This window comes from Mercenaria mercenaria, chromosome 4 (genome assembly GCF_021730395.1).
Source record: "Mercenaria mercenaria strain notata chromosome 4, MADL_Memer_1, whole genome shotgun sequence".
Classification (NCBI taxonomy): domain Eukaryota; kingdom Metazoa; phylum Mollusca; class Bivalvia; order Venerida; family Veneridae; genus Mercenaria; species Mercenaria mercenaria.
Window position 1 is genome coordinate 53889644 of NC_069364.1, and position 13684 is coordinate 53903327.

Sequence of the window (13684 nt, forward strand, 5' to 3'; positions counted from 1 at the left end):
AAAGTAAAGAAAAGGGTAGTCATATGACGTCATTCGTTTATTTTTTTCTTTCCCGACTTTTTAAAACAAAAAAAAAATTTAAAGGAATGAAAAAAAGGCTGGGAAAAAGCTTATTTGGGGGTCTTTTCATTAGTAATTGATCTATCCCGAATGTACATTTCCCGTGAAAAAATTTTATGTATTGGATTTTCATACAGTAAAATGACAAAAATAAAATTTGATATAAACAAAATTTTAAAACTAAAAGGAGAGGGGGAGAGAGAGGGGAGGGGAGAAAGAGAGAGAGAAATGAGGGGGAGAGTTTATAATTTGGAGGGAGCTATTTGCGTTAAGCTAATTTTTAGCCCGCAAATATTAAATCAATTCACCGTCCCTTCAATTGATGTATAATAGAGTTCCGCTTAAATTGGTTTCTAGGGGGCTTTAGAGTTGTTGGGGATATTTCATTTCCTGTCGTGAAAAGGGCTTTAATTTTAAAACCCAGGGCGGGCCCTTTTTTGTGGGTTGGTTTAAATTTTTCCCAAAGGTTTTTTTTACGTTTTTTTTTTCGTTTGTTTTATAAATTTTTTTTAATATAAAAATTTTACTCCCTATTATTTCCGGGTACCCATATTCCGGGAAAAATTCCCCAAATGACGCCAAAAGCACACACATGCGCAGTTTGTTTTCGTAAAACTTCCGGTTTTGCGTTTTTTTTACTTTTTCTACCGGAACGGTTTAACCGGGGTTTTCAAGGGCGATTATGTCATTTTTGCGGGTAAGTTATTATTTGAATTGTCCAAATCATATTAAAAAAAATTTTTCTAAAACTTTTTGTATACCTTTTCTTTTTATTTAAAACAGAAAAAAAGGTTTTTATGCAAGTATTTCTGCAACCCGAAGTGCCGTTTTATGTTGATGACGTCATTGGGTATCCCCGTCAAAAAATTTTTTATCTTTTTTTAAAAAAAACTTCCGACCCTTTTAAAATTTCTTAATTTTTTGGGGTTTTAAAGGGCACTTTTCCCTTTTCTTTTTTTTTTCATTTTTCCCAAACCCCAAAGGGAAGCCAAAAAATTTTCAAAAGAAAAAGTCCTTATGACCCCCAACTACTCCCCCTTAGGGATTCAAGAGAGGTGAAAAAAAAGGAAATGAAAAACCATAAGGAAACTGTAAATTAGGGGGTTCTTTCCCGCACTCTTTGTGCCCGGGTTTTGTGGCCCATGCCGCCGCCCCGGACCCGGGAGATTCAACAACCCCGGCCCCAAACCCACAGCCGGTTCTTTTGATGTTTAAGAACAGGGGCTTGTGGGCAAAAATTTAAATATATGTCTTTAATAGGATATGGGTACTTCGTGCAAAAAAATTTTTCCAAGAAAGGCCCATCTGATCCCTTTTTTTTTCTCCCGTCGGGGATAATTTGGTTTTATTTCCAGACAGAAAATCTGACCCCGGCAAAACCCCCGAAGTTTCTTTAGTTCGTGCCCCGGGGTACCCCAGAAACTGTCCTGGATGCCTATTTCAAAGGGGCTTGACTAAATTCTTAAAAACCTGGCCCCGTAGGACAAAAACCCGAAAAAAATATCGAATGTTGACGAATTGGGGGTTTTTTATGGGGCAATAGGCCTACCCAAAGTCCCTTTTTGAAAAAGGTTCTGTTTCCGCAATCTGTACCGTAGCAGGGGGCAAACAGTTTCCATAATTGCTGCTGGGAGTGTTGTTGGCCCAAAAAGGGGCCCCCCTACTTTTTTCTTCCCCGGGGAAAAAATTTGGGAAAAATTATTTCCTTTATGGTTTCTTGCCCTGGATTGCAGGAACAATGTTTGACTATGGAAAGGTTTAATTCTTTTTATTTTTCTGGACTATTTTAAAAATGTTCTTCAGCAAATATGTACCCGCCAGTAATGAACCGGTTTTTACTTCTGTTCCCATGGGCATAAAATTTCCCCCCTAAAAAGGGCCTTGAAAAAAATGGGGGGAATAAGAAATTTTTTGTTCTTTTTTATTCCCCCACTTAAAGTCGCACCCTTACCGCCCCTGGCGTTGGGGTGTTTTTTTGGGCCCGAAAAAAGGGGGAACCAAGCAGTGTCAGGCAAAACATGGGAGAAAAACCTGGTATGCAGATAAAAAGTGAATATCGCTTTAAATATCTGGGGGAAGGCTTTTAAAAAAGCTGTCACTCCGGCCAATCTTTATTGAGCCCTTTAAACAGTTTTGGATATATCCCATAAAAAAGGGGGGGCCAATTTAAACCCCCACAAACTGCCCCCCTTTTGCAAACTTTCAGAAAGCGGGTCAAAGCAGTAAAAAAGCAACTGAAGAAAAACACAACTGGGATGAAAATGAAAAAAAATTTAAATTTCTGGATCAAAGAAAAAAAACAAAGGTTTCTGCCCCAAAAAAAAAAAAAAAAAGTTCCACCAGGGCCCTCCACGGTAACCCATGTCACCAACCAAATCTTCAAAACAAAGGCCCTTTTGGAAAACAAATCTTCAAATTAAAAACCCGAAAAAAAAAACAAATCCCGCTCAAAGAAAACCCGGGAAGGGCCTCTAAACATGTTGAAAAAAAAATCACCCTGCCTGGAAAAATCTGGCTTTTAAACCCGAAAACCACAAGTGGTTTACCAGTGGGGCACGACTCAGACAGTGTCAGTTTTGTCGAGGTTTATGAAACCAGACAATTTGTTTTAAAGCAAAAAAAGCTCACCAGATGCATTAATTTTGTGTTTTCCATTGAAATTACAAGTGGGGAGATGTGCTCTTGCTCAGGATGGGGACACCTTTAAAATATTGTACCCCAAATTTGGGTTTTTAGGTGGATGACACATTTTATTTGTTTATTATGTGACAGGGGGAAATTTTAAAAGCAAGAAAATTGCTTCAAATTTTGGGGCGAAGTGCCCAAAAAAAATATCGGGAACATTTAAAAATTGAAAAATTTTTAAAGTAAAAATTTACCTTATTTGCGTTTTTAAAAGGGGGGATGTCTTGTTCAGGAGTATTGATCTGCCCTGCCGGGTTTTTTTGTCTTTGATTTGCTAATATCAAGTTTTCACGGTAAAAAGGTATATTGACTAAACAAAGGTTTGGGCCCACGTGGACTCGGGGGAGTTGTTAAATATTAGAAACATTTTTTTAAAGTTTTTTCACTTAATTTAAAAATTAAATTTCGCAATGTTATGATTTTTAAAATTATTTTAAGTTATTTATGGGCCTTGGATATATTGCGAGCCTGTTTTAAAAAATAAGATTCCCGGTAATTGGTTTTACCCAGTATAGTGAATTGTCCTTCTCTCTTAATTTCCATGTATCAAACAAGAGAGTAAATTCAGGAAAGGAAGGGTAGTGTTGTCGTTTTTTAAAACTTTTTTTTTTAAAGCTTTAAAATCTGCATTTAAGAAGGAAAAAAGTTCGTACCTTCGATATCAGGGCCCAAAAAGTGCAAATTTTGTTTTCTCAAATTTATTTCTATATAAATCCGAAAAAAATTTTTATTTTTTATTACGATTTAAGCTGGGAAGTGAGTACAGCTTTTTACAAATACTACAAATGTTTGGATACAAAGTAACTCCCCCCCCAAAATTTTTGGGAAAAGGATGGCCCCGACTTCAGATCCCAAATGTAAAAAAAAAACGTTTTGGTTTGGATTAAAAAAATTTTAACCAAAGTTTGAACCATTCAGCTTTTTAAATTTTAAATCGTATTTGTGCATTTTCCTGTAAAAAAATAACAGAGTTGTAGGCTGCAAGGGGAACTGTCGTCGTAAAACCTTGTTACTTTACCCCATTGAATAGATTTTTAAAAATATTAAGGGTCTTTTCTTTCCCTTTTTCACTCCTAAATAAAAGCTTGGAGCTTACTTTTACTTTTTTACAATATTGGGTGAATTTTTATACCAAATTTTATATCAAATTTAGCCATTTTTAGGTTTCCCCTGAATGGAAAAAAAAACAAAGCGGTCGATTGTGCGCTTTTATATTGATTTTAAATTTCGTTTACCTGCGCACAAAACACTTTATTGCTTAAAACAAAGTTTTTTAAAATGCTTTTTTTCCTTTCGGTAAAAATGGTTTTAAATTTATAAAAAAAATATTTATGTGTTATGACAAATGTTATTAAAAGAATTTTTGCTCCTTACCTTTACCAAAACAACATTTGTAAAGTTATCCCTTTTTCTATATCTCCATTATCGTGACCAGTCGAAAACCAAAATATTTGGGTACTCTTCCCAAAAATGATTTTAAAATTTCAAAGATATATATATTCCCGTATAAAAATAAGGTATTGGGAAATTTCAAAAGGTATAGCAAAAACACGGAAAAATTTTTTTTATTTTTGTTCAATAAGTTCTGTCATTGGTCTTTTTAGGGATAAAAAATTTTCATAAGCCCAAACAATTTTATTATCCCTTTCTTAGAAACACATTTTTTGGTCTTGACACCCTGCCTAAAAGTAGTATTCTTGGAAATTGTTTAAAAAACAAATTTGCAGAAAAAAAGGGCCCCCTTCTAGTGACGTACCGTTTACCTGCGGCATTTTCTTTAGCAATGGAAAATAGGAATAGGAAATTTGGGGGGGGGCACGAGGGCCTTGGGGGCAAGGGAATAAGGTTGGTGTTCAGCTCGAATAACCTTTTCTTCTTCTAAGAACGACTTGTCAATTTGACTTTAGTGGGCGAATGCATTGTCATGAATAAGTTGTTTGCCTTTCAAACCTTTACTTGTGCTTTTATTTTGACCTTAGTTTTTAAAATCTGTAAGAATTTTATTGTGTAAGAATTGCCTGTGATGTTTTTAAACTCTTTGCAAGGAATTTGTACTTGCCTGACTTTCACTCAGCCATTTTTATGCTTCGCCCGGTCTCAAGATAAAAAAACCGAAAATTTTTTCCCCGTGGCAAAATCGGAAATTGTTTTTTGGAATTTCAGTTTTTACGTTTGTTCCGGAGGGTTTGGTCAATCTAAACCCTTGGACTTTTCCTTTCGTAAAGAAAACGGGGGGGGCCCCTTAATGTAGCACAAACTTTTTATTCGGGGCGGTCGGTTTTAAAAAATGGAGACCGCCCCCCTTGAAATGCTTTCTGTGTGTGCTATTTGGGGAAAAAGGGATATTGACCATCTTCTTCTCCCTACCCTAACGCCAGCTTGTTTTTCCTTTTTTGTTTTAGGGAACAGATCTTCCCGGATGGTTATTTTCTTATTAAATTACTAAATTGTTATTAACGTCACTACAGAACTACCATTAAGAATATACGTCTTCACGTTTTATTAAAGCTTTGAAATGGAGCCATTGTATATATGAGTGTGTGTAATTCAACCTTGATCAAATGTAACTGGATTAAATCGATATTTCACATACATGTTGCGTAAACATTCGTTATCATATACATGAAACTCACGTGCTGTCATGTAACATTCATTCTATTGATGACCATTAGAGACAGAATTTACTGCCTCACCCACCATTGTATGAGGTTAATCTAGGTATGTCAGTGTGAAAAGCATGCATGCATATTTGTTACTCAACATCAATCATCAAAGAAGAGACATTTCAACAATTTTTGTTTCTTTACCTTAAAGTATGTCGTAGTGTGTACAAATAGTTGTTTTCAAAACCATTTTCGACCTTGATTTCCTTTTCTTCTAAAGACTACTTGTGCCGTCCCATTTCTATACCATTGTCCTACCGCGAGTCTATCCACATCTTCTCCGTACATGTAGTACCAAAATGAGAAACAGTACTTCCCTGCGTTCTGTAATGGACTCATCAACCAGGCTACACCACCTTTAGTTCCTTGGCTCGAGTCAATGTAGGCATATTGGCCATCTAATAAAACATTGGATAAAACTATTACAACATTGTTTCAAATATTTGTTGCCCACAATTCCTCTGCTGTTTTGGTTAATACTAATTTATTTTCTGTCGATTTTGAAACAATTTCTACAACTTTTAATCACTCTCGACGCCTCATTTCCGATGGAATCCATCGCCACGATCTTAGGAGAGAAGAGAATCCATCTACTCGTTTTTTTGTTGTTTTTTTTTTTGTGTGTTTTTTTTTTTGCTGTTTCGTTTTGAATATTCTTATCTACCAAATGTTTACAAGATTGTCATTTTCAGTTATATCTCACACTGGCTTCACATGCCTGTTCTAAATGTTACTGAGTTTTAGCATTGACAGTACGATTTAATGTCTAATTTAAACTTTAAGAAGCCGCTGTACACTCTTTGGAGTAAACAATTTTAAAATGCAAGCCTACATTGTTTACATGCTTGTAATATTTGAAGTGAATCTCGAACAAACACTGTTAGTTTTCTTTTGATAACCATAGCAGTCAAACAAATAACAGACATTTACTGCTGCTGACCTAGCATGACAACAATATTTCCATTTCATACATTTATTCTAAGACAACATACACAAATATTTCTGTGTACAGCTTTGAATTGAACACTCAATACATAGACAAACATATGATACGCTTGTGTAGATCGTAAAATAGAAAAAGTGGAAAACCACACGTCGTCCAACACGACATAAACGAAAATGTTGCAGGCTCGATTTGATTGTGCCTGTTCAAGGACGGTAGTGGAAATGCAGGCTACCGTCCTCGTCCTCAAGACCCGATTTGAGCAGAAGTAAATCCAATTAATAACGTTCAAGGAAACACTATATACATTCGTTTATCTGCTTTTTGGAAGCGTATTACTGACATAAAACAGGGCAAAATATTAAGTGTTCTAATAGACTGTACTAAACAATATTGCCAAAGTCAGTATATTCCACTATAGTAATGTTATATTTTTGATAGGATTTAGGTAACACTGTAACGACGACATCGGGTAAAGCTACACATCTTTTGTAACGGAAGAAATCATCATCAAATACACAACAATCTTATCAGCTATAGCCCTGATGGTAGCCGCCGGTTTCTTTTTGCCACGCCGGTATTTGGCAAATTCAGCCCATATTTATACGCGCTTTACAAAAATGAAAATTGCCTTAAATTGTTACATTAACCCACCTATTTTAAAGTTAGTATGTTTTGATATGATATCATTACTAGTTTTTTGTTAATCAGTACGAGAAAATTACATTTGCCATGGCAAAAGCGGTTTTGCCATGGCAAATCGGTCTTTTGCCATGGCAAAATGTGTTGCGATGGCAAAATAATTTTGCCATGGCAAGAAAATTCATGATTTTGCCATGGCAAAATTGCCATGGCATTTTTTTTTTCATTTTTCTTAAAAAGTGATTTTAACTATTTCCAAACGAATGTATTGGTAGAAATATGTTGTTTCATATCGATAACTCAGTTTTTTTTATTTTGCCATGGCAAAAACTGGCCATGGCAATTTTGCCATGGCAAGGTTCTGCCATGGCAATTTTGCCATGGCAAGTTTCTGCCATGGCAACTTTGCCATGGCAAAATTTTACCATGGTAAGTTTGCCATGGCAAGATTTTGCCATGGCAATTAATTTATTTTCTCAAATATTTTAAAGGAAGTTTGATAATTTAGTGATTATGAAATACAATACTGACAGGAACAGAGAAGATTTTAGATTTCTTGTGTTGGCACATTTAAATCAGCAAGCACAGAATCTTGCTACATATGTTGTTTCACCATTACTGGGATAAATGCTGATTGATATTCAGTGGCAAGAAGTAGTTTTTTACTTCCTTGTTTTAATGAATAAAAATTGATGAAATGTAATTGTAATATCATATAACGGTGATCATATGACATATATTTTTTCTGTTTAGAACAATACATATATTTCTCGAATTACATATATAAAAAGTAAGTTTCTTTCGTTTAATATGAAATACGATATTAATTATTATCACAGTATCTTAATCTTTGATGTTATATGTGACTCGAGGATTTTTTTAGGCTTGGATAATCTAAGCCGCGCAAGAAAAGAAAAGAAATCCGAATAAAAAGGTTTAGCGCTTTAAAGTTTTCTGTCAATCTTTATCTAAATTTAATTGCGAACATTGAGGTACGTAAGCTTTCTGGAAATGATTGTGAATACATCAATTTATAATAACGAAAAAAAAAATTTGTATCAGATAGTTTTGTGCAACATATGCTATGTTACTAAATGAGCATTTTGCAATACCCGTAGAAAGTCACCCACCGGCTTATAATTGTCGCCGTCAGTGACCCCGCATTATTATTACGTCACTGTCATACATTTAATTCAGGGATACCTATCGATGGCAGATAGCTAGCATTTGTTCGGAAGTTTAACGTGTCAGGCAAGTGAATTTTAAGTGCATCGGTGCAATTTTAGTTGTATTTATATGAAATTATTATTAAATGACAATACTTAAACACAGAGACTATTTTTGCGGAGAGATAGAGCTCTTAAATTGTTGTTTATGAATGACAAGGGAAACCTCTAGTTGACAAATCGAGCTATGTCCTACACGTTCTGCTGGGAATCATTAGTATTTAAGTTGGTTTTTAGGCATGACCAAGTTATTATTATTATTATCATCATTATTATTATTATTATTATCATCATCATCATCATCATCATCATGATAAACACGTTAAAACGGCGCTTCACTAAAGAAACGCAGCCACACATGGCGGAAATTTGAGATATTATACTTTCGAGTGTTTAGCAAGTTATTAAAGATTTCTGTCTACATTTTCAAGATATTCTCTAAATATTTGCATGCTCCATGTGATTTTCTTTAACAGTGCACCGTTATGACGTTACGCTTGGCGTAATGATTCTGACGTACGATCTGTATGTGTTTTTGAATAATAATAAACAGTTTCAGTCTTCTTTGTTTAGTATGGAAATAAATCGGGGCGTGTTAGAATGTGCTATATAACGAATGTGAAGGTCATATAATGACCATATTTATTTTTACAAGTATCAGAACATGTGTTTTTACGTCAATTTAATAGAATAGACATATGTATTTTCCACAAAGCAGCGGTCCAACATCTATATGATTTTTCACTGAGGAACTGACGTAATCCTGCATTTAACATACGGCCAAAACAACGTAACTAATTTTAGCACTTTTTACTTTCGCACTAGCGTTAAGTGTCGCAAGTACAGTTAAACGTCGCAAGAATGAAATTAAATGTTGCATCCACCGTTAGCAAACGTTTTGCCGCAAAATCATCTGCCACTAGAAGTTGCACTTTTGACATTAAATGTTGCAAGAATTTGTACACAGATATATATCGTAATATGAACTTTTAATGTCGACAATGCCTACTGAAAACTAAGACATGTATTTATAATCAATTATGTAATAGGCTTGGATCTTCAATAGTAAAATAATGTGGTATTAGCTTTAAGCCCATGGAAGTTATTACATTCTATTACATGTATACTTTCTGAATACAGCAGTCTTAACATGTATAATTATCTAATTTTACTTCCTTGTACATATTGAAAGACGAGGACCTTGCCCACCTTGCCTTTATAGTTGGCTGTTTTGATAGAGGGTCACGCAAGAAAAAGGTGAAATTATTTTGAAATAGGGAGAGTGTTTGTGACAGGGATATGTTAAAGTTTCCACTTAAATGATACGGGATGGTAATGTCGTGCATTTGAGGCGTGTGGTAGGGATGGGGTAAAGGTGGGGAAAGGAATGAATGAATAATGATAATATTGTTATTATTAATAATGATACAGGAATCTAAAATATAGTAGAGAAGTAATTTTATGGGAAACAGAAATTGATTTGTGGGGTGAGTGTAGATGACTAAGGGATCAATTTGGAAATGTAGAATGATAATGTGATACTAGGAGGCAATGCCAAGAAACTAAAGATATGCAAAATATCAAGGCACCCTGCTCGGTATTTGAAATAGTGCAATGAGGACAACACGTGATCTTCAGCTGGATAGTCGCCTTATGACATTTACTAAAATTTCAACACAGAATTAGAACCCATGATCACTTGGCAGGAAATCATTCGTTTTCCACAGCTTCACTGGTACACAGGAATACTTCATGGACAGATTAAAGTCTCATTTGTGCAAAGGCACAGATGTTTTCAAGATCGGTGCAGTTTACACTTCTTGCATATCAATCAGTTTGCCATTGGTTGTCTATCAACATATTCGAGTGTGATCCCTCGGTGGCAAGGCCTTTCTATAACGCATATATCATACATTTTCAGTAGATATAAGGTGTAAAGTGATCGAGACGTGATTTCGTGCGTTCGAATTAACATGTCGAGTGCTGGAGTTAAAATGTCATGCTCTCATGATGGGATGTTGTGCGATTGAACTAAGATGTCTTGCGCTCAAAATATAATGTCATACTGTCGAGATAGATGTCGACACTCGTATATAAATATCATACAGCAGCGTGCGTGAAATTGAATTTGTCAACCCGAGGGCAGAATGTCAACCGAGGCGAATGCCGCGTGGTGACATTCTGTTCCGAGGTTGACAATACCAGTGTCACATACGCTGCCATATAGTATTTGTTTTATTATACCGAAAAAAACTTTTGTACAAGATGTTTTAAAATGTTTTTAATTAATTTAATTTAACAGTTTTATCTTTAGCGCGGTTATTGCCTGTGTACACACTAAATAGTGACGTCACTACTATAATTATGTGTACAAGGGAGGCAATCATTTGGCTAAACGATGAGGTTATATAGCAGTTATTCGTACAATAATGTGCTTCCGTGAAGTAGTCGAAAGAAGTTCCTGATAAATAGATCCTCGATTTTCCGTTTTTTCGCACATTTGCGCGTATAATCAGGGCCAAATGGGCATTCAGTTGTGAAATGAATTTACATAAAATAGTACATTTTTCATCAGCTAGTATTGCATGATTTCGAGTTGTTTACTTGAAAGTAGAGTGCTTATTCTGCGGACCGCTTTCTGAAATGCGGCGAAATGAGGGTACCTGACTTCAGTTGACTTGCATTTCACTGCATACTACAGGTATTCAACATCCCTTTTTCTTTTCGTTTTCTCGAAGCAAATGTATGGATATGTTGTGGAAAACAGGTCTACGTCAGAGTGAACATCTAAAACTGTAACAAAATTGTTCTGAAGTAGCTGAATTTTATATGTAACAAAGAGCAATTTCTTTTATTGGTATATAGCCATGAAGCAGTTAATTGCCCTTATATGAGATTCTAAATATCAGTGCGGTCACATGACCTAACGGTCACTTTCGCTTAGTCACGTGTTATAAAGGTTGAAAGTTTTCGATAGTCAAAATATCTCTTTCTCGGGTAATGGGATTTTATCATTGTAGACAAAAAATAGGTATAATAAAGATGTTCACATCTCGAAATGAGACATAAGATGCCATCGAAGTAAAATGTCTCGCGCTCGAGGTAAAATGTCATGCTCTCGAGATAAGATGTCGTGCCCTGGAGTTCAGATATCATGCGCTGGAGATGTACAACGCATGGGATACGTTTTCCTTTAAACCGGAGAGTTATAATGGCCTAGATCGATCACTTATGTTTCACAACTGGAAGTCTTGCATCAACCTAAAATTTGGTATATAGATGATTTTACACAAGTAATTGGTAACTATGCTAACGGGCGGATGTCTTGATTTTAACGGGCATGCGCTCTTTACGTGTGGCAAAAGAACCCTCAACCATAAGAAAACCTACATAAAATTATCATCATATTACGAATTGTTTTGTTATTATAAAGATAATTTCATTCAAGTAATTTATCATACAGTATACTTTGATTAAAGACATGTGTGTTAATTAAACATATCTTACTTGAAATGTCTGCTTTATTCTTATTTTCGTCAGAAAAGAACAAGCATTTCCAGTTTTTTTCCACACATCATACAAATATAAACTTGTTCCTTACGTTTAAAAGTTCATATTTTTTTCAGAATATCTATTTTTACCACAACATTAAATAGTTGTTATATACATTTTTTCCGCCTTGAATGACATGTCGCGGCTCTATGTCACTGAGGTTGCTATTTTAAGTGATATACCGGAAATCATTGCGTAATATTATGTCATGATAAAACATAGGTCACCTGGGTAATCAAGACCGTAACTTAATTTCGAGAGTGTCCCCTAATTAGGGTGGATTATAAAAGTTACTGAAGCTGATGTGATATACATTAATGCTTTCGGTCATCAATGCCATAATAAAGAACGCACACGGATAAATATATCACGTGGCGGAGCTGTTTTGTGAATAAAAAAATAAACATTTCACGTGATATCTAGTATCATAAAATCTATAAGAATATATGTTATGCTATATATTTGGAACTTTAATGGACATTTCCTTTTAAAAGGATGAAAGTGTAGTTACAAAAAATCTAAATTCGTAAGATATGAATCAACTCAAGGACTATAACTACACACTGAAGGAAAATGCCTGATATAAAATTCTATTTTTTTTTATGTTTTCATGCTGGATCATTTTCATATCGAAAATGTACCGCGCAAAGAAGTCATTATCCGTGATTTAGAATAATTGTGATAAACTTGAATTCCGCAAAAAATAGAACAGATAAAGAATGTAAGTGTAAAACACCCCTCCCCGCTACCCGCTCCCTTTCTATCAAATGTTACCGTTGCATTGACCATTCGGCCACTTTGATAATGTCAAATTAAAAACTTTCAAATTCGAAGAAACAACAGAAATAAAAAATAACTTTTTTAAGATGATTATTGTTATTTTTGAATACTGAATGAATTGATCCCCATTGGAGTATTTATTGGATATAAAACCATAGGCTGAACTTTGTTAACTGAACATTTTATTTTCAAGTTCGACATTTAACTACATATGTATTGTAACTGCGACACTTTGTAAGTTTTGTGAGATCACGTTAGGAAATGAAAACCACGGACTTTTCCGTGCGGAAAAGTACGGAAATACAGCTTTTATCCTAAATTACATACAGACGGACGAACAGATGTTGTCTTTTTGTCATAAGTTTTCAGATTTTGTCACTTTCTATCAAAACAAGTTTTTATTTGCAGTTATTTACCCATAAATAAATATTTTATAAGCACTTTTCCTCATTTTACGGCTAATATTTTAAGCCAAAAATGGCAAAGTTCAGCAAATGTTCCCGACGGCGTGTCCGTCGGAGAAGAAAATTGTTTTTCATATTCGATTAGACAATATTTTCAACTACTTATTAAAAGAATTGTAAGTTTGATACCTTACTTTTAACGCTTTTTACAATAAAATGAAATTAATAATTTTTTTTCGAAAACAGATTAGCATTATACAGTCCCTATAGCAAGTCTGCAGATCGTACAGACGGACAAAACTTACCTAAGCTATTTATTTCCATAGAAATAATTGATATTTACCAAAGTGTGTTGCTTTAGAGCCTTAGTTGATGTAAAATCCTTTTTTGTAGGAAAAATAAGGTGTATTTTCGTGCATTTTTTCTTTTTTACATCATGGCACCCATGTTCGAGCCAGAACGACCCTTAGGGTTGCGTTGGAGAATTGCGCTATACTTTTTTAAATAGTTCCATAGTAGTTCTACAAATGCATGTAACTTTTATTAAGATACCTTAAAATACTTGAAAATAAAAAAGGAATATATTAACAACATCTGACCTAAATTACCTCGACATGTGACAATTCCTGTCGAGTGTCGTTGCCCGTTAAAGTGGCATTATGCGCATCTAATACTGCACATAGTGTGTTTTGGGTGAGTGTTCTATAAAAGCAATTTTCGGTTGCTGTG

The 13684-nt window shown here is 34.7% G+C and overlaps 1 protein-coding gene across 2 annotated transcripts in view; it reads right to left on the bottom strand.

Annotated features, from left to right (window-relative positions):
- Window positions 1-5290: 5290 nt before the first annotated feature.
- LOC128546238 (MAM and LDL-receptor class A domain-containing protein 1-like) overlaps window positions 5291-13684 on the bottom strand; it is a 33006-nt gene continuing 24612 nt past the window's right edge. Inside the window, exon 5 of one of the 2 annotated variants that reach the window (XM_053541267.1) lies at window positions 5291-5806. In XM_053541267.1, coding sequence (XP_053397242.1) covers window positions 5589-5806 — 218 coding nt within the window. In that variant the 3' untranslated portion in view covers window positions 5291-5588. The remainder of the gene's footprint in view (window positions 5807-13684) is intronic. The other variant, XM_053541266.1, reaches the window with a different exon arrangement.